At 40.1% G+C, this 22,877-nt stretch overlaps 1 protein-coding gene across 1 annotated transcript; it reads right to left on the bottom strand.

The window, feature by feature from the left end:
- Positions 1 to 1,797: 1,797 nt before the first annotated feature.
- On the bottom strand, positions 1,798 to 16,982 carry LOC123752614 (monocarboxylate transporter 12-B). The gene is made up of 5 exons (XM_069326503.1): positions 16,272 to 16,982; positions 9,814 to 10,084; positions 8,773 to 9,669; positions 6,144 to 6,335; positions 1,798 to 2,313 (listed from the first exon to the last, which is right to left on the bottom strand). Exons 1-5 carry the CDS (start codon positions 16,509 to 16,511, stop codon positions 2,159 to 2,161), a joined length of 1,755 nt encoding a protein of 584 aa, XP_069182604.1. The 5' UTR covers positions 16,512 to 16,982; the 3' UTR covers positions 1,798 to 2,158.
- Between the last annotated feature and the right edge of the window lie 5,895 nt (positions 16,983 to 22,877).

The following is a 22,877-nucleotide window of genomic DNA, read 5'->3' as shown; positions in this document are numbered from 1 at the left end:
GCTAGTTGTTCCAATATTATTTCTCTGTTTGCTGTATCAATGGCAGTTTGGAGATCAATAAATGCCGCCTGAGAGCTTGGTTCCTCTTTGATTAAATATTCAGCAAAACAAGTTTGTGTGCTTCTTCCAGAAAGGAAACCATACAGGTTAGGAGCAAGGTGGGGCTTGATTTGAAACATTAGTCAGTCGAGTATAATCCTCTCAAGAATTTTACACATGCACGACGTCAGTGAAATAGGTCTGATTTTTTGTGAATTAGGCTTGGGTATGGGTATTATGAGTCCCCTGTGTCCAGCGGTCAGGTAAGACATCCTGCCTTAGACTTTGATTAAACAATTCTAGCAAAGGGCTATTTAGCAGCTCAGCAAGTACTCTCATGGTATTGTATGTGATGCCATCCACTCCAGGAGAGGTAGCCTTCCCTTTCTTGAGTGCTTTTTTAACATCAAAGGGGGGTTGAACCATTCTCAAGTCGAATGGTCCAATTGAATGGTCCAGGACGGACCGAAACGTCGTCGCCTCTTCACTTTCTAGTGTGTGGTTTGGTCAACATATTTCAGTAACGATATTGTGACTCCTCATCTGCATAAGTTTTCTATCTCACGTCATTCTGTTTTCTGAATAAAATCAAGCACAGTTGATGAATTAAACTTCTTATCGAGTATTTAGGGTACATATATATATATATATATATATATACATATATATGAAAGAACGTGAGTAACCCGTCACCAGCTATAGTTGCCCTTGGGAGGTGGTGATCTCTGGCGGGGGGAGGGGGGGGGGCTTAAATACCCGAAATTACCATCTCTTAGGTGTCTGAGTTTGGTGCAGTGGGTTAAAGGTGTACCCATTATGCCAGTTGCTGTGAGGCTTCTGTGCTTTCTAGGGTTCGAGTCTCCTGGTGGGAAAGTGTTCTAAAGTTGTACAACTTCACTTGCGTGTTTAGGAAAGTTGTACATATATATATATAAAAGTCACTACAATATATTATATATATTTTGTCCATATATTTTATTTAAAACGTCATTACACAAAAAGGGTTACTACATTGGTTACATGCAGGGTACAAGGCTACTTGTCACAGGTTGTTGAGTTCCTCCATCTCCTCAGTTGGCGGGCAGGAACAATGGATGCAGTTTGCATTTCCTCTCTGGATTTTACCACACTAAGGCGCATATATATATATATATATATATATATATATATATATATATATATATATATATATATATATATATATATATATGTATATATATATATGTATCTGTATATATATATATATATATATATATATATATATATATATATATATATATATATATATATGTATATATGTATATATGTATATATATATATATATATATATATATATATATATATATATATATATATATATATATATATATATATATATATATATATATATGTGTGTGTGTGTGTGTGTGTGTGTATCAAACACTAAGGCCGCTCCGTACCCACTGAAGCACCAATAGGGTCATAAATGTAGGCAGGTGGGGAGACCCACCTGCCTCCTACAGCCCTCTACACTCCTAGTTCAGTGGCACAGGTACTTCCTCAATCCTTGAACATATGCAAGGATCGCGCTGTCACACAAAATATATGTCCTGCTTGAATGGTTTCCAGGCATCTTTTTTTTTTAAGAACGCTCTAATGCTCCTTTAATTTCATTAGTAAAATCAGCTGTCTATAATATTATAAATGTGTTTTTCTTCTTTTTTAAGTTCTAATAGAGCTTCGGTACCTCCTAAGTTTTAATTTCATCTCTTAGGTTTATGTTTTCTTCCTGAGAAGAAAAGATCGACAAAGAGTAACATTTTAAAAAGATATAGAAGTATCTATCTTGAAATTTCCTCTCGTTTCACCTTTCTTGCAAGATCTAACTTAATCCGTCTTTTTTTCTCAAAATCTCTTTTTCTTGTTCCCATCCATTGTAATAGAACCAGCTTTTGAAGCGACCTTTATTCATAAATTTAATTGCAAATTCGATACATTGAACCTAAATGTCAGGAAAATAAAATTAAAAAGGCTTCATGTGCAACAAAGCTAGGAGGCGTCGTTTGAAGAGATGGAGTTGAGCTGTGGTGTATTAAGTGGTATTCTTCAGTTTTCCTTATTCACTACCAGTTTAGCACTGTTAGGTAAGTTCCTCCCCTTCCTTTTCCTTAGCTTTGCGCCGGTGATAGCGGGAGGCAGCAGGCATCAGGAGCCAGAGCAGCGAACTCGTTAACACCGTCGCTGCCAGCACCCATATACTGATAGCGTAGCTCTGACTCATATCCCGGATCATACCTGCGAGAGGGAAAACATTCTTGGTTTAAAAAATAAAAAAAATAATTTCATGAGGGAAATTGGAAACAGACTCCAGTTGCTGTACATAATTTTATAGCGGTCGAGGGGGAAAATAACTGATGATTATAGTAGTAACTGACCCTCACTGGTTTGTGCCACTTAAATATCCTTCATGCTTCACATGTGGAAGTTGGATGAGACTAGCCCCAGCCGTCTAGCCTCCAGTCTGAGACAGACAGAGAAACGAGATTTTATCTTTTATAGATAGATGTATAAAATGGAGTGATTGTCTTTAAAAAGTAAGAATCCAGATTCTTCAGGCTATTCTCACCCAACCTTACACGATGATACTTGGGGTAATATGAGTGTGTGTGGCGCATGTGAGTGTGTATGTGGGGTATCTATTCAGAATAAGCCCAGTGACTGCCTCCCTTTAAGAAATATCGGCACGTCACTATGCGGCTTTCATAAAGACTGAGGTAAAAATGTGTTTTCTGTACGGTTTTCAGATTTTTCAATGTTTAGCAGAGAGAGAGAGAGAGAGAGAGAGAGAGAGTAGCCGAAACCTCAATCTAGTAATCACATAAAATGGGATTAATCCCTGGGAGAATGCCTGCGTGTGACACCAGACAGGTGATTAGTGACTTATGCCTTCCAATTTCTTACAATTACCTGATTAGCTGGTTTCTTTTTTTCTGGGAGTTTAACATTTTGCAGCAATGACATAAAAAGCTGCAACCAGAAGTGTACACAGTACGATTCCGCTTCTTTTTGGATTCAGAACAAGATCTCCTCAGAGAATACAACCTTCACTCTATTTATAGTTCTTCAAGTTTCTCCCGTATGGGTCACTACTACCTCTCTCAGCCCTATGGGCTCGTCATGGGTCTGGATATATATATATATATATATATATATATATATATATATATATATATATATATATATATATATATATATATATATATATATATATATATATATATATATATGTATGTATGTATGTGTGTGTGTGTGTGTGTAAGTGTGTGTGTGTGTGTGTGTGTGTGTGTGTGTGTGTGTGTGTGTGTGTGTGTGTGTGTGTGTGCTTGCGCGCGCGCGCTACGCTGACAACATAATTCTCAGTACCACGAGTCAATGTCCTGTAGGAGAGAGTTCTCTTTCTTGCAGCTGCGACACTTAGATATCCTTCATTCAACCGTAATCATCCGAACACATTCTACTCAAAGAACACTAGTTCTTGTGAACGTCCTTCCTTCCCACCACGACCCCCTCCCACCTACCACACACGAGTTCCGGCAGTCGATTGTAAGCCCTCTGGATTCTCATCTGATGGCGCTGTTCACCTAGCACTAAAAAAGTACGTGAACAATACCTGAACTAGTACACGTATCTGAACAAGTACACACGTACACACCTGACATTTGAGATTCGGGACCAAAGAGCCAAAGCTCAACCCCCGCAAGCACAATTAGGTGAGTACACACTCACACACGTGCTAGCAGCTCGATTCTGCCGACATAGAAGTAAATTACAAATAGTAAATACACGGGGAGACATCTCCCGTCACGCAGGGAGCAGCCGCACCTCCGCAGATCTCCAGTATCATCTATTGATACTGGTAATGACTCAAAAGGGCCACCACTTACGGGCTATTCATGCCCGTGCGACTTTTTGGGTGGCTTAATCTTCGTCAATCAATCAATCAGTAAATACACACACTCACAGACACGGGACGAAGGGAGAGGAGTACCGAGCAGAGGAAGCTTCTTGAGTTTTAATATTTATGAAAAATCATTTCCACTGTGAAACACTGCCTGCAAATAATTGATTCAGAGGCATGCTGAAGAAACCAGATAATATTTATACAGACAACAGATAAAAGATTAATTAGCCATAAATCGGAGATTAAAGCACTCTGTTGATTCGCAGGTGATCAGTGGTCCAGGTCTCTGCGGTGACCTGACCTCAGGCAAAAGTGATAATGAAGTGAGGTCACTTACCTGCCTCTCAACTGAACCAAAAAAGACAATTTAATATCAAGGCATTTCAAAACTAAAAAAACTAAATAATTTAATTGAAAACAAATAAAAATACTAAGTAGTGAATAAGTAGCAACAAGATAAATGTAGTGTTGGAGCAGAGCTGCAGTGCAATTTGAATCTAAATATAAACTCCTTAACATTCCCTGTGCCATCTGTGGTGGTACTCAGTAAGCTAGTTACGTAACCCCAGGCCGCAAGGACAACAGCGAGTCACACGTCATCAAAACAGCGGATAAGACTAATGTTGTTACCTAATACTCTGCCCTCGACGAAGCGACCAACTTGTTGTTTACTAGTGACAAATGATGTGTGCCAGAGTATGTGTGTAAAGTGAATTAATATATTTAGCATTCACTTACACCAAAATAATCTAGGACAATAAAAAAGAAAGGTATAGAGAAATGAAACGCTAAGGAAAATTTAAGGAAACAATAACTGCAAAAAAATAAAAATAAGGAGACATTAGATAATAAATTCGGATAATTAATATGAACAGATATTGCTGAACAAGGCAGTATTGGCAGGGATTGAAATTGCAATTGAAATTAATTTAGATGTAAATACACACAAAGGGATGAGGTAGTGCAAGCTATTCTCACGACTTTCAATACAATAGCAAAGATGACCAGAACACAGTTTTGAGTATAAACGGATCACATCCCACTTGACTTCAATTCAATTCCCAGGCAGGGTGAAAAGTCAAGAGTTAAGCTTAACTATTGCAGGTTGCATCCTGGAGAATGTCAGTCGTTACTCACTAATGCTTCTGCACAGCAACATAAATGGGAAAGATGTCTGAATAATGTTTAAATTCATGTATTGCAAACTAACATAGTATTAACATAAAACAACAGCAAAATGTGCAAAGTATGTCGACATCTGAGTAAACAGCGCTCGGGATTCGTAGTACTGAGGTTCCGGGTTATATCCCCGGTGGAAGCTGAAAGAAATTGGCAGAGTTTCTTTCACCCTGATGGCCTGTTCACTTAGCAGTAAATAGGTACCTGGGAGTTTGACAGCCGCTATGTACTGCTTCCCGAGGGTGTGTGTAACAAAAAGGAGGCCTGGTCGAGAAACGGGTCACGGAGACGCTAAGCCTCGAAATCATCTCAAGATAACCTCATGATAAGATCCTGTAACCTGATCTATCCAGGCACCTTGTATTGCATAAATCAACAAGGCTGAGAGAAATCGCAGTAACCCATAAGGAAACAGAAGAAACTGGAAGAGCTATATATAGAGAAGGTAAACAGCCGTCAGACGCGGATACACTGTCTGTGGTATGGCCGTGAGCAACTGGAAATCATCATCGTGCCAAGTAAAGGATGTGACTCTGCTTGTTGGTAATGACATGCACGAACACAAATTACTAGGGCTTGAGAGAATCTTCTCTCTCTCTCTCTCTCTCTCTCTCTCTCTCTCTCTCTCTCTCTCTCTCTCTCTCTCTCTCTCTCTCTCTCTCTCTCTCTCTCTCTCTCTCTCTCTCTCTCTCTCTCTCGCTCTCTCTCTCTCTCTCTCTCTCTCTCTCTCTCTCTCTCTCTCTCTCTCTCTCTCTCTCTCTCTCTCTCTCTCTCTCTCTCTCTCTCTCTCTCTCTCTCTCTCTCTCTCGCTCGCTCGCTCGCTCTCTCTCTCTCTCTCTCTCTCTCTCTCTCTCTCTCTCTCTCTCTCTCTCTCTCTCTCTCTCTCTCTCTCTCTCTCTCTCTCTCTCTCTCTCTCTCTCTCTCTCTCTCTCTCTCTCTCTCTCTCTCTCTCTCTCTCGTCACTCCTTCCGTAAAACAAATTTACCAATCATGGGTCCAAGACAGATGAATCCAACAGCGACGGAGAAGCAGCAAGCACCAAACACAGCCGCCAGGTTCTGGACTCCCACCTCTTCGATCATGATGATGTTATAGAGGCCCATGGCAGCCCCAACACCGCAGCCAAACACAGCCATGTCCACCATCAGAAATTTTAGGTCGACTAGGAATGGGAAGACTGTGCGGGAGATACATGGATACTGATTACTTTTACAGCAAAAGTGGTGAAGTTGATCATAATGACACTTGAAACTGTTCATTGTAATTATATAAGCAGATTTCTTTGTTCTAATGATATTAATAATAATTGTGTGACTGGTTTCACGAATTTATTACAAAAGTTCTCTAAAATTGTCAGATTTTTTATACGGAGCGAACTTTAAAATTTATAAATAGGCCTAACTAGATACATCACTCATAACACGATGAAAGCTCAAAATACATCAAATGTGGCTAAATGACAAAGGTTATAAGATCTAAACTCCAGTCAAGATCTCTGTGGAACTGCTCCTTTTCTCTGACCAATTGCGATCGAGTTTAGTCTCTTTCAAGTCTGGTTGAGTGTTGCTTACTGGTGCACGACACAGCATTGTATTGTGGTGCTATGAAGCAGTGTGTCCTTGAGAACGTGCCCTTGAAAATACAAAAGAAGTTCTAGACGTCCTTCAATGATAACAAATGTGAATTTTCATAAATTGAACCACTGAAGTATTCAGTTCTTCTCTGCGTGCCTACTACTGCAAGTATTATTCCTATTATTTCCTTTACAATAACTATTACTTAATTCTACTATTCTTATTGCTTCAATCACCAAAGTAATAATAATAATAGTAATAATAATAATAATAATAATAATAATAATAATAATAATAATAATAATAATAATAATAATAATAATAATAATAATAATAATAATAACGCAACTTCATAAACATTGATCGCAGATGATGAAGGAAGGTGTTCAAGAGGCCTATAGTCAACATGTCTCACAAAACATGCAATGTTATGAATATTCTTAAAGACAAAGTTAACCTCATATACCAATTGTACAATTATAATCGAAAATGGTTGTGGAGAGGAAGAGAGAGATAATGGGGGTGAGTGTTGTGGAGGAGAGAAATTGTTGGTGGGATTTAAGGTAATTCGGGTGAGAGAGGTCTCACGAAATGTTCAATGGTCGTGTACATTATAGTCCCCCAGAACGTACAAAATACCTAGTTACAAAGAAAAGTAGCGGCCCACAAATAGGTATGTTTTCTCTGCATCGGTAGATAAGGTTAGGTGGGTGGCTTGGGTTCGTATGTTTTTGGTTGGGATAGAGCTTTGCGTGTTGTAGGTTGTGGCACATCAAGGGGCTGTGTGGTAGGTGGTGATGTGCCGGCCTAACTGTTTATCTAACCCTGAGTGTGAGATGGAGTATTCCAGCACTTTATTATCCGCTTATTAGCCTTTGTTTTACCTGGTATGTTCGGTAATATTTCGCTGTTTTTCACTTTCTCATAACCCAGTTGTGGCTTCCACGACAAATTTCACTAGATTTCACAAATAGACCTCCCGAGGTATGTGTATTTTCTCGCGATTTACTGGCACTTCCAGCTTCCATTTCCTCTCATTCTTAAGAGAAAATCTTTTTCCATCTTTTTTTATCCCGCATCATTGTCTTTAATGTAGCGATAACACGCCCTCTTTTTTCCTATGTGTATGAGCTTCCTTAACCTGTCCTCATGAGGGGTTTGGGTACTAGTGGGATTGGTTTCAGGATAGAGGGAAGGTGGAGGTAGGAGGAGGGAGAGAGAAACGAGAGAGAGTGAGAGAGAGAGAGAGAGAGAGAGAGAGAGAGAGAGAGAGAGAGAGAGAGAGAGAGAGAGAGAGAGAGAGAGAGAGAGAGAGAGAGAGAGAGAGAGATAGAGAGAGAGAGAGAGAGAGAGAGAGAGAGAGAGAGAGAGAGAGAGAGAGAGAGAGAGAGAGAGAGAGAGAGAGAGAGAGAGAGAGAGAGAGAGAGAGAGAGAGAGAGGGAGGGGGAGAGAGAGAGAGAGAGAGAGAGAGAGAGAGAGAGAGAGAGAGAGAGAGAGAGAGAGAGAGAGAGAGAGAGAGAGAGGGAGGGGGAGAGAGAGAGAGAGAGAGAGAGAGAGAGAGAGAGAGAGAGAGAGAGAGAGAGAGAGAGAGAGAGAGAGAGAGAGAGAGAGAGAGAGAGAGAGAGAGAGAGAGAGAGAGAGAGAGAGAGAGAGAGAGAGAGAGAGGGAGGGGAGAGAGAGAGAGAGAGAGAGAGAGAGAGAGAGAGAGAGAGAGAGAGAGAGAGAGAGAGAGAGAGAGAGAGGAGAGAGAGAGAGAGAGAGAGAGAGAGAGGGAGGGGAGAGAGAGAGAGAGAGAGAGAGAGAGAGAGAGAGAGAGAGAGAGAGAGAGAGAGAGAGAGAGAGAGAGAGAGAGAGAGAGAGAGAGAGAGAGAGAGAGAGAGAGAGAGAGAGAGAGAGAGAGAGAGAGAGAGAGAGAGAGAGAGAGAGAGAGAGAGAGAGAGAGAGAGAGAGAGAGAGAGAAATTGATATATTTATCTCCTAAAGGTTAAAGGAAATCTGACTTAAACTATAACTATAATTAAAGATAAACAGGGGCCTTACTGAGCATTGAGAGCGACGCAATAATATAGCCGGAGACGAAGCAGACGCGCGCGTTGAACCAATGCATGTCGGAGAGTGACGACACCAGCATCCTCATGGGAAGGTTACAAAAACCCGAGATAGAGATGCACCACGCTGATGCCTGCAGGCTATGACCTGCAGCCTGCATCGCGAAGGGCACCATCATCGTAAAGTTGAGGTACCCGTTGATGAAAAAGGCTCCACTGAGAGCAATGATGCAGACACTGGGGGAGCGCAGGGAACCTAGATCGGCCACAGTGCCTCGAACTATTCTCAGCAGGAACGTGCAGATGGATGAAGGTGGTCTGCGGGAGTCCATGTCATTGGGGTACTGTTGGTTATTTGGCTCTGTGTCAGGCATAGGAGAGATGCCGGCTATGTCCATTGTAGAGAGGCAAAGGGAGGAGCTATTTATTGAGATATTTGAGGCTTCGATGATGTGTCGCACACCGCGCTTTTTCATTATCTTCTCGTGCATAGCCATGCGCATCAAGTCAGAATCCTTGTCGCATATGCTTTCGGCAAGTGATGTGTCTGAGTGAGAGATCACGAAGCCTCGGCTGGCACCCAGCTTACTCAACAGAGACTCATCTTCCTGAGATAAAGTTTTAGCCTGTCGAGGCGTCTTTTTCAAATGCCACTCAACGGGATGAAAGAGAGACGCTCCTACACAGCCATTTAGAAGGATGGCTCCTATTATCATAGTTGCTCCTCGGAACCCGTACTCGTCCTGCAGGAAACGAGCGAGGGGTGGACCCACGATCTGGCCCAGGCACACCCCTGCCATCATTATAGCATTGGCCACCCCACGCTTGCGTTCAAAGTAGTGAGGCAAAATAATGAAGCATATGGTCACCACGCTCCCTCCACCGATACCTGATGATAAATGCGAAATAAGATTCATATCCTTAATATATAAATAGTTATTAGTTTTCTTCTGTATCATGATTGAATTATTACAAGTTTTTCATGGTTTACAGCAATTTAAGTTTGTGTAATAAAAAAATGTGTCACACATACCAGTCAGAAGAGAAAAGGAGAAGAAAAGGAACTCAGGAGCTGGAGAAAAAGCTGAAATAACAAATGCGACAGCGGTCAAGGCAGCGCCGAATATGCCACTTTTTCTCCAGCCGAACTCTGAGGTGAACGGCCGGGTAAACAGCCCCATGATGTTCCATGCGAAGCACTGGACGTTGAAGATCCAGGCGGAGGTGGTGGAGGATGCACCCTCCTCCAACAGGTAACGAGAGAACAGCACCCCGAAGCACGGAGCAATCATCGGGATCAGAGTCTGCGAAGAGAGAAGTGAGTTGTAAAATAAAGAAAATCGCGCAGGAAATCACGGATATAAGAGCAAAAAGTAATATAGTTTAATTTAACGTTTCACCTGTACGATCTCTCACAGGTGAAAATAGTTGTGTTCGTCTATTAAAGTCATTTCTCTCTCTGATGTTTCTATTGTTTGTTTGTATTGATGTTTCCAGCTATTGTTGCCAGCACTCTGTGCTTTTCCTAACAATAATGTATTAAACACCCTACCCATGGGCAGTAAAAGGTGAGCTGTTCCTGGTAAAAATAACCATATATGTCCAGTGAAATTAAACAACGATTAAATCATGATTGTAATTTCTATTAAAATGAATTGTCTAGTTCTTTTTCAAATTAGAAACGTTTGCTGAAGGTACATCCCATAGTGTACCATACATCCCAAACATTCCATCCCACTTCGACGTCAGCAGAGGCAAGATAATTATCAAGAGAAAACACCAAGCCATGACGACTGCATAGCACCTAGAAGGGATAAGGGTTAAGAGATTTAGGATTAAACAGAGTAATGGAATGGTGCTCAACCACTTGGACGGTCGGTGCTTGAACGCTGACCTGCATGAAGCTAGACCGTCGCTCTACCTTCTAGCCCAAGTGATTGTTCGAGACATTTCTCCTTTTTGCAGTTTTTAATTTAAAATGCTATCACCATAGGGCTTTTAAATAATCTTTGTAAGCACAAACAACAGATAACACCATCAAGAGCCAGGAAACCTCTCCTCCATACTTTTATCTACTTTCACCTCTAGTGGATAGCTATCACAGAAACGGGAATTCCTTTCTTAGGTGCAGTCACTAACAGCTTACAGTTCAGATCAGTCCATCCTCCTGTTTAGATAGAACTTCAGGTAACCATGTGGACTAACGTACATATTAATGTAATTGACAACTAGAAAGTAGAATTTGGTACCATTAAAACCAAATCATACCTAATTATCCTTAGGCCTATTTCACGCTCTCTGAGGCCTAATTCAGTGCCTATGTGCTTTACCAGGTCTAGGAATATATAAAGACTAAAAAAAGTGAGTAGTACCAAATTCAGCTATTGTCTATTACGTCAATATATGTAAGACGGCCTACATAGTTACAAGTACAATCTAAACAAGAGGATGGGTTGACCAGGCAGCTATACACCGCACCTCTTGCTTGAAAGCTGGATCGTAAGAGGGATATACAGAAAATGTAAATGGTTGCGATGGCTATAATCCCTCTCTGTACGATACATATTGTTTTTTTTTTGAGATATATACAAGAGTTGTTACATTCTTGTACAGTCACTAGTACGCGTAGCGTTTCGGGCAGGTCCCTGGAATACGATCCCCTGCCGCGAAGAATCGTTGTTAGAACCAAGTACACATTTTACTGTTGCGTTAAACAGAGGCTACAGTTAAGGATTTGCACCTAGTAAATCCTCCTCGGTCAGGATACGAACCCATGACAAAGCGCTCGCGGAACGCCAGGCGAGTGTCTTACCACTACACCACGGAGACTGAATATTGACCGGCCACATGTCATTAGTGTTGGAGAGTCTGCGTGTGCGGCATTACGATAAGTTCATTAACTTTGCTTCTCACTAGATGTGCAAGCCTTTGTAGAATTATTTATATCATCATATATTAAATATTATTTTCATCATTATTATATTTTATTATCGATATCAGTTCAAAGACAATGCATAATGAGCAATCTTTATCTAATCCAGAATTACATAATTAAGAAGATAACGCCAAGTGAAATAAATCTACTAGCGAATAAACCCGAAATCAAAGAAATATGTGGTGTTCCTACGTGATATAACTAATCAGACTTTATGCGGTGCAGTTAAGTAAAACAAAGAACAAAGTAGATGGCATCAGCTTATCTTATCTAGGAAGAATCCGTTGATTCTTGCGACCCAAATAACATCCAATGAGCACAGTAAGTGTCTGTATGCATTTACTATCTTGTACCTGTTACAACTTGCTATTTGTCCCTGTTAGCTTTTGGACCCCCGACATTCTAACCGCCGATTGTCTGAAGTAGTGACTCCCGACTTATTTTCCTCTATCTAATCTAATACATCTATTTATCTCTAACAAGTGCACATTCCCAGGATACATCCCGAGGCAGCTGTTTAACTCTCAGGCATCTATTCACTATGCGGGTAACAAAGGCATTAGGCGAAACTCCACGAACACCGAGCGTTGTCCGCTTGACCGCGAGGACGTGTGTGTGTGTTTGTGTGTGTGTGTGTGTGTGTGTGTGTGTGTGTACTCACCTATTTGTACTCACCTAGTTGTGTTTGCGGGGGTTGAGCTCTGGCTCTTTGGTCCCGCCTCTCAACCGTCAATCAACAGGTCTACAGGTACCTGAGCCTATTGGGCTCTATCATATCTACACATGAAACTGTGTATGGAGTCAGCCTCCACCACATCACTTCCTAATGCATTCCATTTGTCAACCATTCTGACACTAAAAAAGTTCTTTCTAATATCTCTGTGGCTCATTTGGGCACTCAGTTTCCATCTGTATCCCCTAGTGCGTGTGCCCCTTCTGTTAAATAGCCTGTCTTTATCAACCCTGTCGATTCCCTTGAGAATCTTGAATGTGGTGATCATGTCCCCCCTAACTCTTCTGTCTTCCAACGAAGTGAGGTTTAATTCCTGTAGTCTCTCCTCGTAGCTCATACTTCTCAGCTCGGGTACTAGTCTGGTGGCAAACCTTTGAACCTTTTCCAGTTTAGTCTTATGCTTGACTAAATATGGACTCCATGCTGGAGCCGCATACTCCAGGATTGGTCTGACATATGTGGTATATAATGTTCTGAAAGATTCCTTACACAAGTTTCTAAAGGCCGTTCTTATGTTAGCCAACCTGGCATATGCTGCTGATGTTATCCTCTTGATATGAGCTTCAGGGGACAGGTCTGGCGTGATATCAACCCCCAGGTCTTTCTCTCTCTCTCTGACTCTTGAAGTATTTCATCTCCCAAATGATACCTTGTATCTGGTCTCCTGCTTCCTACCCCTATCTTCATTACATTACATTTGCTTGGGTTAAACTCTAACAGCCATTTGTTTGACCATTCATGCAGCTTGTCCAGGTCTTCTTGAAGCCTCAAGCTGTCCTCCTGTTTTAATCCTTCTCATAATTTTGGCGTCGTCAGCAAACATTGAGTGGAATGAGTCTATACCCTCTGGGAGATCATTTACGTATATCAGAAACAGGATAGGTCCAAGTACAGAGCCCTGTGGGACTCCACTGGTGACTTCACGCCAGTCTGAGGTCTCACCCCTCACTGTAACTCTGCTTCCTATTGCTTAGGTATTCCCTTATCCACTGGAGCGCCCTGCCAGTTACTCCTGCCTGTTTCTCCAGCTTATGCATCAACCTTTTATGGGGTACTGTGTCAAAGGTTTTCCGACAGTCCAAAAAAATGCAGTCCGCCCATCCTTCTCTTTCTTGCTTAATCTTTGTCACCTGATCGTAGAATTCTATCAAGCCTGTAAGGCAAGATTTACCCTCCCTGAACCCATGTTGATGGGTTGTCACGAAGTCTCTTCTCTCCAGATGTGTTACTAGTTTTTTTCTTACAATCTTCTCCATCACCTTGCATAGTATACAAGTTAAGGACACTGGCCTGTAGTTCAGTGCCTCCTGTCTGTCACCCTTTTTGTATATTGGTACTACATTAGCAGTCTTCCTTATTTCTGGTTGGTCTCCCGTTTCCAGTGACCTACTATACACTATGGAGAGTGGGAAGCAAAGTGATCCTGCACACTCTTTCAATACTCATGGTGAGTTTCCGTCCGGCCCAACAGCTTTTCTCACATCCAGCTCCAATAGGTGTTTCTTGACCTCATCTCTTGTAATTTCGAACCTTTCCAAGGTCACCTGGTTTGCTGCCACCTCTCCTAGCGCCGTGACTTCTCCCTGTTCTATTGTAAAGACCTGGAACCTTTTGTTGAGTTCTTCACACACCTCTTTGTCATTCTCTGTGTACCTGTCCTCGCCCACCCTAAGTTTCATCACCTGTTCCTTCACTGTTGTCTTCCTCCTGATGTGATTGTATAGTACCTTTGGTTCGGTCTTGGCTATATTAGCTATATCATTTTCATACCTATTTTCAGCTGCTCTTCTCTCACTAACAAAATCGTTCCTGGTTCTCTCGTATCTCTACTTTCTGGTGTTCTGTTATTACAGATGTTCCTCCACGCCCTTTTGTTCAGCTCCTTTGCTTTCATACATTCACTATTAAACCACGGATTCTTCCTTTGCTTCTCTGTTTTTTCCTGTCGGGCTGGGACAAACCTGCTTACAGCCTCCTGGCATTTTTGGGTGACATAGTCCATCATGTCTTGTACGGACTTGGTTCCGAGTTTTGTGTCCCAATGTATATCCCATACGAATGTATTCATCTCCTCATAGTTTCCCTTTCGGTACGCCAGCCCTTTGTTTCCCAGTTCTTTTTTGGGGGTGATAATTCCTAGCTCAACCAGGTACTCAAAGCTTAATACGCAATGATCATTGATTCCCAAGGGGGCTTCCCACTTAACTTCCCTTATATCCGACTCATTTAGGGTAAATATCAGATCAAGCAAGGCTGGTTCATCTTCTCCTCTCATTCTTGTCGGTCCCTTGACGTGTTGACTTAGAAAGTTTCTTGTTGCCACATCCAGCAGCTTAGCACACACAGCAGCAGCAGCTAGCAGCTTAGCTGTGTGTGTGTGTGTGTGTGTGTGTGTGTGTGTGTGTGTGTGTGTGTGTTTGTGTGTGTGTGTGTGTGTGTGTGTGTGTGTGTGTGTGTGTGTGTGTGTGTGTGTGTGTGTGCGCGTGTGTGTGTGTGTGTGTGTGTGTGTGTGTGTGCGCGTGTGTGTGCGTGCGTGCGTATATGTGTGTGTGTGTGTGTGTGTGTGTGTGTGTGTGTGTGTGTGTGTGTGTGTGTGTGTGTGTGTGTGTGTGTGTGTGTGTGTGTGTGTGTGTGTGTGTGTGTGTGTGCGTGTGTGTGTGTGCGTGTGTGTGCGTGCGTGCGTATATGTGTGTGTGTGTGTGTGTGTGTGTGTGTGTGTGTGTGTGTGTGTGTGTGTGTGTGTGTGTGTGTGTGTGTGTGTGTGTGTGTGTGTGTGTGTGTGTGCGTGCGTGTGTGTGTGTTTGTGTGTGCGTGCTCCTGGATCCCTTATATTTGCACACCGGTATTCTAATGCAATATTTCCTGGCTATATTTCATTACCATATCTATTTATGACGCTCTGAACTGTTCAATAAGTTCATTTCATTTTACCACTGCTCAATCGCGAAAAGAAAACTTTCTTGTGTGTCTATGACTTATTTGTTTATGAATCTTCCATCCATGCCCCTCCTGTTCAATGGGTATTCTCTCTCTCCTTTATTCAAGCGAAATCAGGTCCAATTCTTTCAGTTTTTCTTCATAACACATCCATGGCAATTCCGGGACCAGTCTTGTTCCAAACCTATGAAAATTGTATTGATTTCTTATGTTTTCTGAAAAGGCACTCCATGATGAGCCTGCATACCCTACGAAGAATGGTTTCACGTAGTGTTCTAAGTTATTTATGTTCTCGAATGATGTTTGGCTTTTGTTATTGTTGAGCATGCTGTTGAGTGTTAATGTGTGTTCTCGCTTTACATGTCATTTATTATTATTTTTTTTTTGTAATATTGATCAACACAGTATTAGTTGTATACAATATGGTACAGTCTCTCATAGGCACTATATCTGCACATTTTCATTGCAAATATTTGAACGACGTTTCATCGAAATGCATGAGATCAGAATTTTTTTTACAATTGTGCATTTATCTGGTTATGATTAAATATACAACACGGCGGTGGAAAATATAATTTTCCATTGTGGAAGACAGGAAAATCCGTCAGATTTATCGAGGTCCCTCCTTGAGCCAGTGGCTGACCTTCACCAGGATACATCCCGTAACGTCACCCACGGGTGACCTAACTGGTTGGTGAACAACAGCATTACGATTAAGAGAGCGTGTTCAAACGCCTTGACCATGAAAAAAGCTCTTGGACCTGTCTTGAAACTCAGGTCAACTTGGTTGTGAATCGACTGCACTAATTACTGGTACACAGGTGCACTACACTAATTACGACAAATATGAAAACTAAGTGGTAGAACTAAATTGCATTTTACTTACTGATATGACGAGGCTTCCTAGAGCCACAAGCCAGCCCCAGCCTCCATCAGGAGGCTTCACTTCTGTAGACTCGTCTGTTTCTTCACTAACGCCACACTTTTTCTCATTGGCATTAACGTCCTGCTGCAAGGCCGACGACGTATAGTTTGGCTTGCCATCGTGACCTGTCTCCGCGAGCTTGGCATCGCTAGCACTGCGAGGGAAGAATTTTTCTGTGTATGCTTCTTCTTGTTCAGTCATTTCCACTACTGTCTCAGCTGAGCAGTTGCAGTGTGTGTTGTTGCCAAATGCGAGACAATAGGTTTCCGTTGATTTTCAATATATTTCGTTCAGAGTATTATTATTTGGCATATTCATATTTTTTTCCGTCTCATTTTCTTGCTGGCTGTCGTCACTATGTTTATTAACCAAAAAAGTATGCTACAATATTATTTTTTTTTTGGCCACTGTCACAGAACAGATGTCATGAAGCAAACGTTCCTGGCCGATTGGTGATCAGAAAACGTTTTAGAACGTTGGAATAAAGCGGCTTATCTGATGAAAGTTCATCACCACACCACGAGAGGGCGCCACGTAGCTACCACCCGCTTACATCAGAGAAATCCACCGACTAGTGACGTGGATTGAGCTCACCTCCACACTAAGTACGGGAGACTCGCGTGTGAGGTGTGGAGCCTACAGCTGCAGCCCAGCGAATGAGCACTCACGCTGTCTCTCTCTCTCACTGACCGTCCTTGACTCTCCCCGAAGGTCAACACCAAATATCCCTGAGTTTGGCTCCCCAGAGCTTGAGCTATGTAGCCTTAGGGGGGCACATAATACTATTGGAAATATATTATAACGGGATTTGGAAAATTCGTGTGATTTGTTGTTGTTAATATGGAGGTTGAATGAAGAACATAAGGCAACCTCCGTGGCTAAAATTAGCCCCGGGTACAGTTGCTTATTACGGACCTTTCATTGCGTCCGTATCAATGTTGTTATTTTCCAGATGATGTGATTGCGAAAACATTGATTATCTATACTGCTACAATGTAATATGTAATTTGTCGTACATTTGCGGAAGACGCTTTGTACACTCACAAACGCATGCTAACACACACGTTCCCCTTTGCTCATGGGATACGAACAAGGGGGACACAGGTGGAAACTTAGTACCCGGATGAGCCACAGAGACGAAAAGTTAGTTAATAAATATAAGACTTAGTAGTTAATAAATATATTAAAAATATATTTTAATATATATAAATATATTAAATATTATTAACTACTAAAATAAGTCTTAGTAGTTATTAAATGGAATGCACTAGGCAGTGATGTGATGGAGGCTGACTCCATACACAGTTTAAAATGTAGATATGATAGAGCCCAGTAGGCTCAGCGATCTGTACACTAGTTGATTGACAGTTGAGAGGCGGGACCAAAGAGCCAAGCTCAACCCCCGCAAGCACAATTAGGTGAGTACACACACACACACACACACACACACACACACACACACACACACACACACACACACACACACACACACACACACACACACACACACACACACACACACACTTGTGTGTGTGATTGACAGTTGAGAGGCGGGACCAAAGAGCCAAAGCTCAACCCCCGCAAGCACAATTAGGTGACAATTAGGTGAGTACACACACACACACACACACACACACACACACACACACACACACACACACACACACACACACACACACACACACACACACACACACTCAACTCACGGAGTGTACTCAACTAGGTGAGTACGTGCTTATCTTGGAAGCTAGACGTAGATATGTAAGAATACTTAGCAAGAGGGTAAATATAAAAATGTTGTGGATTCCTTCTCACATTGGCATGCAGGAACATGACAAAGTTGACGCCCTTGCTAAGGCTGCAGTAAATAAAGACAGTATTGAATGGAATCTTGAGTTATCAAATAGGTCCCTTAAAAGTGTCATTAGACGAGAACTCCTAGATGGATTTGAAGAAAGTAGAACAGTGCAAACTGGAACTAGTAGGTCCATTGTTCATCACAATGAAATGTGTGAAGTAAAACATGTGTATGAGGCAAGTAACAAAGTCAGTAGACTAACAGATGTTGTCGCAGCTCGTATAAGGCTTGGCTACAAGTATCTCTGGCAGTTCGGCTTGTATAGGGATCTAGATGAAGTAAAGTGTAAAGTGTGTGGACATAGGCAGGGACACACACTCGAACACTATATCTTGGATTGTTGTAAAATTGAGCCTTTTAGAGATAAATCTAAACTCACTCTGTATGATATGGCAACCTATCTTATTACCATGGATAAATTACCTGAAATCCTTGCACTGTACCCACATTTTGCTTCCAGTAGATGAACGACATATGAGATTCAGAAACAAGTAGTGTATTGTGAGGACTAATAATAAACAGAAGCTCCCCTATGACTCTGTAATATTCCCATTGGCCAAACTATTATGTATTAACGACAAGACCTACCATTAATGTATGATGACTTACTGTAAATATGTAGCTCTTGTAATAGCACTTTCTCTGTAACTAGCTGACATTGTATCTATAAGGTGTGAAGGATTGAAGAAATTGTTTATGTAATAATCTAAGATGAGGTCTGATAAAGACCTTTTGTGCCCTCTGTAATGCTTTTGCGCTACCGCTCACAAGATGAGTATGGGGTGCACAATAAACTAGCCGCCTTCGGCGGCAACAATCAACAAAATCAATAGGTGAGTAAACTCCGGGGCCTCACGGCTGAGTGGGCAGCGCTCTGGAGTCGTAGTCCCAAGGGGCCGGGTTAGATCCCAGGCAGAGGCAGAAACAAATGGGCAAAAATTCTTTCATCCAGATGCGCCTGTTCACCGAAACGTAAATAGGTACCTAGGAGTTAGACAGCTTCTACGGGCTGCTTCTTGCGTTGTGTGTGTGTGTGCGTGCGTAAGATCAATATATGCAGTAGACATAATAGAGGAAAAATAAACTGGTTACAATCGCGTGGTCCAAGAGCTAATAGGTTGATTCCCAAGATACAAAGTGTAAGTAAAAATAGTAAATACACACACGCACACAGACGTGTATATGTATATATATATTATTTATACATTAAAATAAATGAATTAATTATAGATAAATATAATGCTGATACACTTCAAAAGCAAGAAATTTGCACTGTTACTGAAGTCACGTAATGTTGCACAATCCCTAATTTTAAAACAAGACAGACACTTCACGGCCAACTTGGCTCTCTTCCCTGAATAACGTACACACGCACACTCAGTGCAAATCGTCCTCTCGTATTTTTATATATATATATATATATATATATATATATATATATATATATATATATATATATATATATATATATATAAATATATTTATAAATATATACATATATATATAAATATATATATATATATATATATATATATATATATATATATATATATAAATATATATATATATATATATATATATATATATATATATATATATATATATATATATATATATATATATATATATATATATACCTCTGGTGCCAATGTGGGGACCCATAGCCTCGGAGAAGAAAATAAAAAATCTATATATATATATATATATATATATATATATATATATATATATATATATATATATATATATATATTAGTATATTTTGGTAGCAGTCTTTCCTGTAGACATATATTATTAAATATGACCGAAAAAGTAAGATTAATAATTCTAACACGAATTTTCTCAATCTTTCGTACATTTCTTTTCACTGTTGGAGGTAAATCAAAAATCAATTCTCCAAAATTCATTTTTATTTCTAGTCTGACGCGACACGAGCGCGTTTCGTAAAACTTATTACATTTTCAAAGACTTTAGTTCACAAATACACAACTGAATAGAACTTACGCATCTCCGATTTTATATCTACATTTGAGTGAGGTGGAAGGGGTGATGTGGCATTAACACAAAACAGAACAAGATGTGGCATTAATAGGGTATTAATTTCAACATATATATATATATATATATATATATATATATATATATATATATATATATATATATATATATATATATATATATATATATATATATATATATATATATATATATATATATATATATATATATATATATATATATATATATATATATATATATATATATATATATATATATATATATATATATATATATATATATATACGCTGTAGATAAAATCTACATGCATTATTTTATGCTCATTAACAATCATTCAGCACTACACAACACTATCAGGGCTGTGTAGAACTCGGTCGATGAAGAACTCTGTAGGGTAAGGCAGGTCCTAGTCAACAACGGCTTCTCCAATGGTTTCGTTGACGATATCATAAGAAGGAAGGTGAAACGTCATGCAACCTCTGAAGAGACAACTAACACAACACCTATACCCCCTATTAGACTATTTTACAGGAACTTCTTTTCCACAGCTCATAAAACGGAGGAAAGGGTCCTGAAAGATATTGTTAATAGAAACGTTATCCCTACAGACAAAAATCAGAAGATACAATTGACGATCTACTATAAAACCAAGAAAACGGCCAACCTACTCATGAGAAACTCTCCAGACACAAAGCAGAACGCTTTGAAAGAGACCAATGTCGTCTATGCCTTCAAATGCCCACTTGGGGACTGTAAGCCTCAAAGAATTCAATGTATATGCAAGACAACAACATCTCTTTCCAGGCGATTAACGATGCATAAGCAACAGGGCTCCATTAAGGAACATATAATCTCTTCCCACAACCAGACCATCACCAGAGAAGTCTTAACAAAAGCCCGGAAGTCATCGATAGATACAGCGATAGCAGGCGGCTTGATATCTGTGAAGCACTACACATTAAGAAGTCGACATCAGCAATCAACAGCTAATTAATGCACAACTATATTCTACCCACTTCAAGACTCCGCACCAATATAGAAGCATCAAGAAATATGGGCCAATAGGCCCTTTGCAGTTACTTCCATTCTTCCCTTTAACTTACTAAGCATTATACCCATTGTTTCGTGTTCTGTCTTGTGTTGAAAGTTTGTTTTCGCCTCATCCAAAACTGTTGTAACATATCACCTCACCCAAATGCATATATATATATATAAATATATATATAAATATATATATATATATATATATATATATATATATATATATATATATATATATCTCGCACGCTGAAGTTTATAACTTATTAACACTCACCCCACCAGGAGACTCGAACCCTGGCCCACAGAGTGGCAGGTACACACTGTATCCACTGCACCATACTTCATCATGCATATATATATATATATATATATATATATATATATATATATATATATATATATATATATATATATATATATATATATATATATATATATATATATATATATATATATATATATATATATATATATATATACATATATATATAGCAATCTTAACGGATTTTCTTCTTATTGAGTTGAAAGGGAACGGTTTACATGGTGCTATGACTGTTCCCACTCACTGGATAAGTGACATTTTCTACTACACTCGCCCTTCGCTGGGGAAAAGTAAATATTAGATGTGCGTGTCACTTGGTGCTGTATCAGCATAATCTGTGAACGCCCAGCCTTGAGGGAGTGGGACTAAGTCGTATGTGGTGTGAGGAGAGGGAGTCCTATCAGGGAGGGTTCAACGCTCCACAAGCAGAGAGAAGCTAGCAGCCAGAGGTTTGCTCTGTTAATTAATATAGTGCTGAGAAGGCCAGAATGTGCTGTCATCTTCAGCCGGAAACCACACTTTCCCGGTTACGTTGTAATCGTGGTACAATTTTTGCCGTTGAGGGTACACTTGTGACGTTACGCACTTTTAAGGAAATGTTATATGAGTATGTTTGCATATTATGTAACTCTTGGAGCCCTGATAGTGTTGTGTAGTGCTGAATGATTGTTAATGAGCAGGAAATAATGAATGCAGATTTTATCTACCTGTTTTCAGGTTTGGTGTTGGACTTAGGCTAATGAAGCTCAGACGGGTTATTAAGGCTACCACATTAGGCTAATTACAACTTAGCATGAATATTTCAGCCTTAATCATACTTCAGAACTATAGTTAACTCTCTGCTTAAATACTTCAAAAAGCTGAGTATGTATTCATTTGTTTAATTTAAAATAATAATTAAAAGAAGCCTTGAAAAACAAATACATATTCAGGTGTTCAAAGGTAAACCTGACATTTACATAATATAAAGAAACTAAAAATAAAATTATGTATATTCTCGCATAACCTGATCTTGGCGACCACTATGTAGCAGTCTTGAGATATTTTGTCTCATTCCAATTATGTTTCAATTCACTGTAAGGTTCAATGACCCCTTACTTCACTTCACACCTCATAATCTCAAGATTACGCTGAACACCTGTCTTGACACTTGACACAATGTGACCTGAACTGACATGACATGGCATTCAATATCAGGGCTCATGTCTCAGATAATCTTCACTGTGTAATTACTTACTTTACTCACACTAGTTATAGGACTATGAGAATGTTCTAGTCTCTGATTATGGGGTTTACTGCCCACCCCCGACGCAAAGCTTTCTTCAGC

This window comes from Procambarus clarkii, chromosome 18 (genome assembly GCF_040958095.1).
Source record: "Procambarus clarkii isolate CNS0578487 chromosome 18, FALCON_Pclarkii_2.0, whole genome shotgun sequence".
Lineage (NCBI taxonomy): Eukaryota > Metazoa > Arthropoda > Malacostraca > Decapoda > Cambaridae > Procambarus > Procambarus clarkii.
The sequence above is the reverse complement of the archived record's forward strand: the minus strand, read 5'-3'. Positions and strand labels throughout refer to the sequence as shown.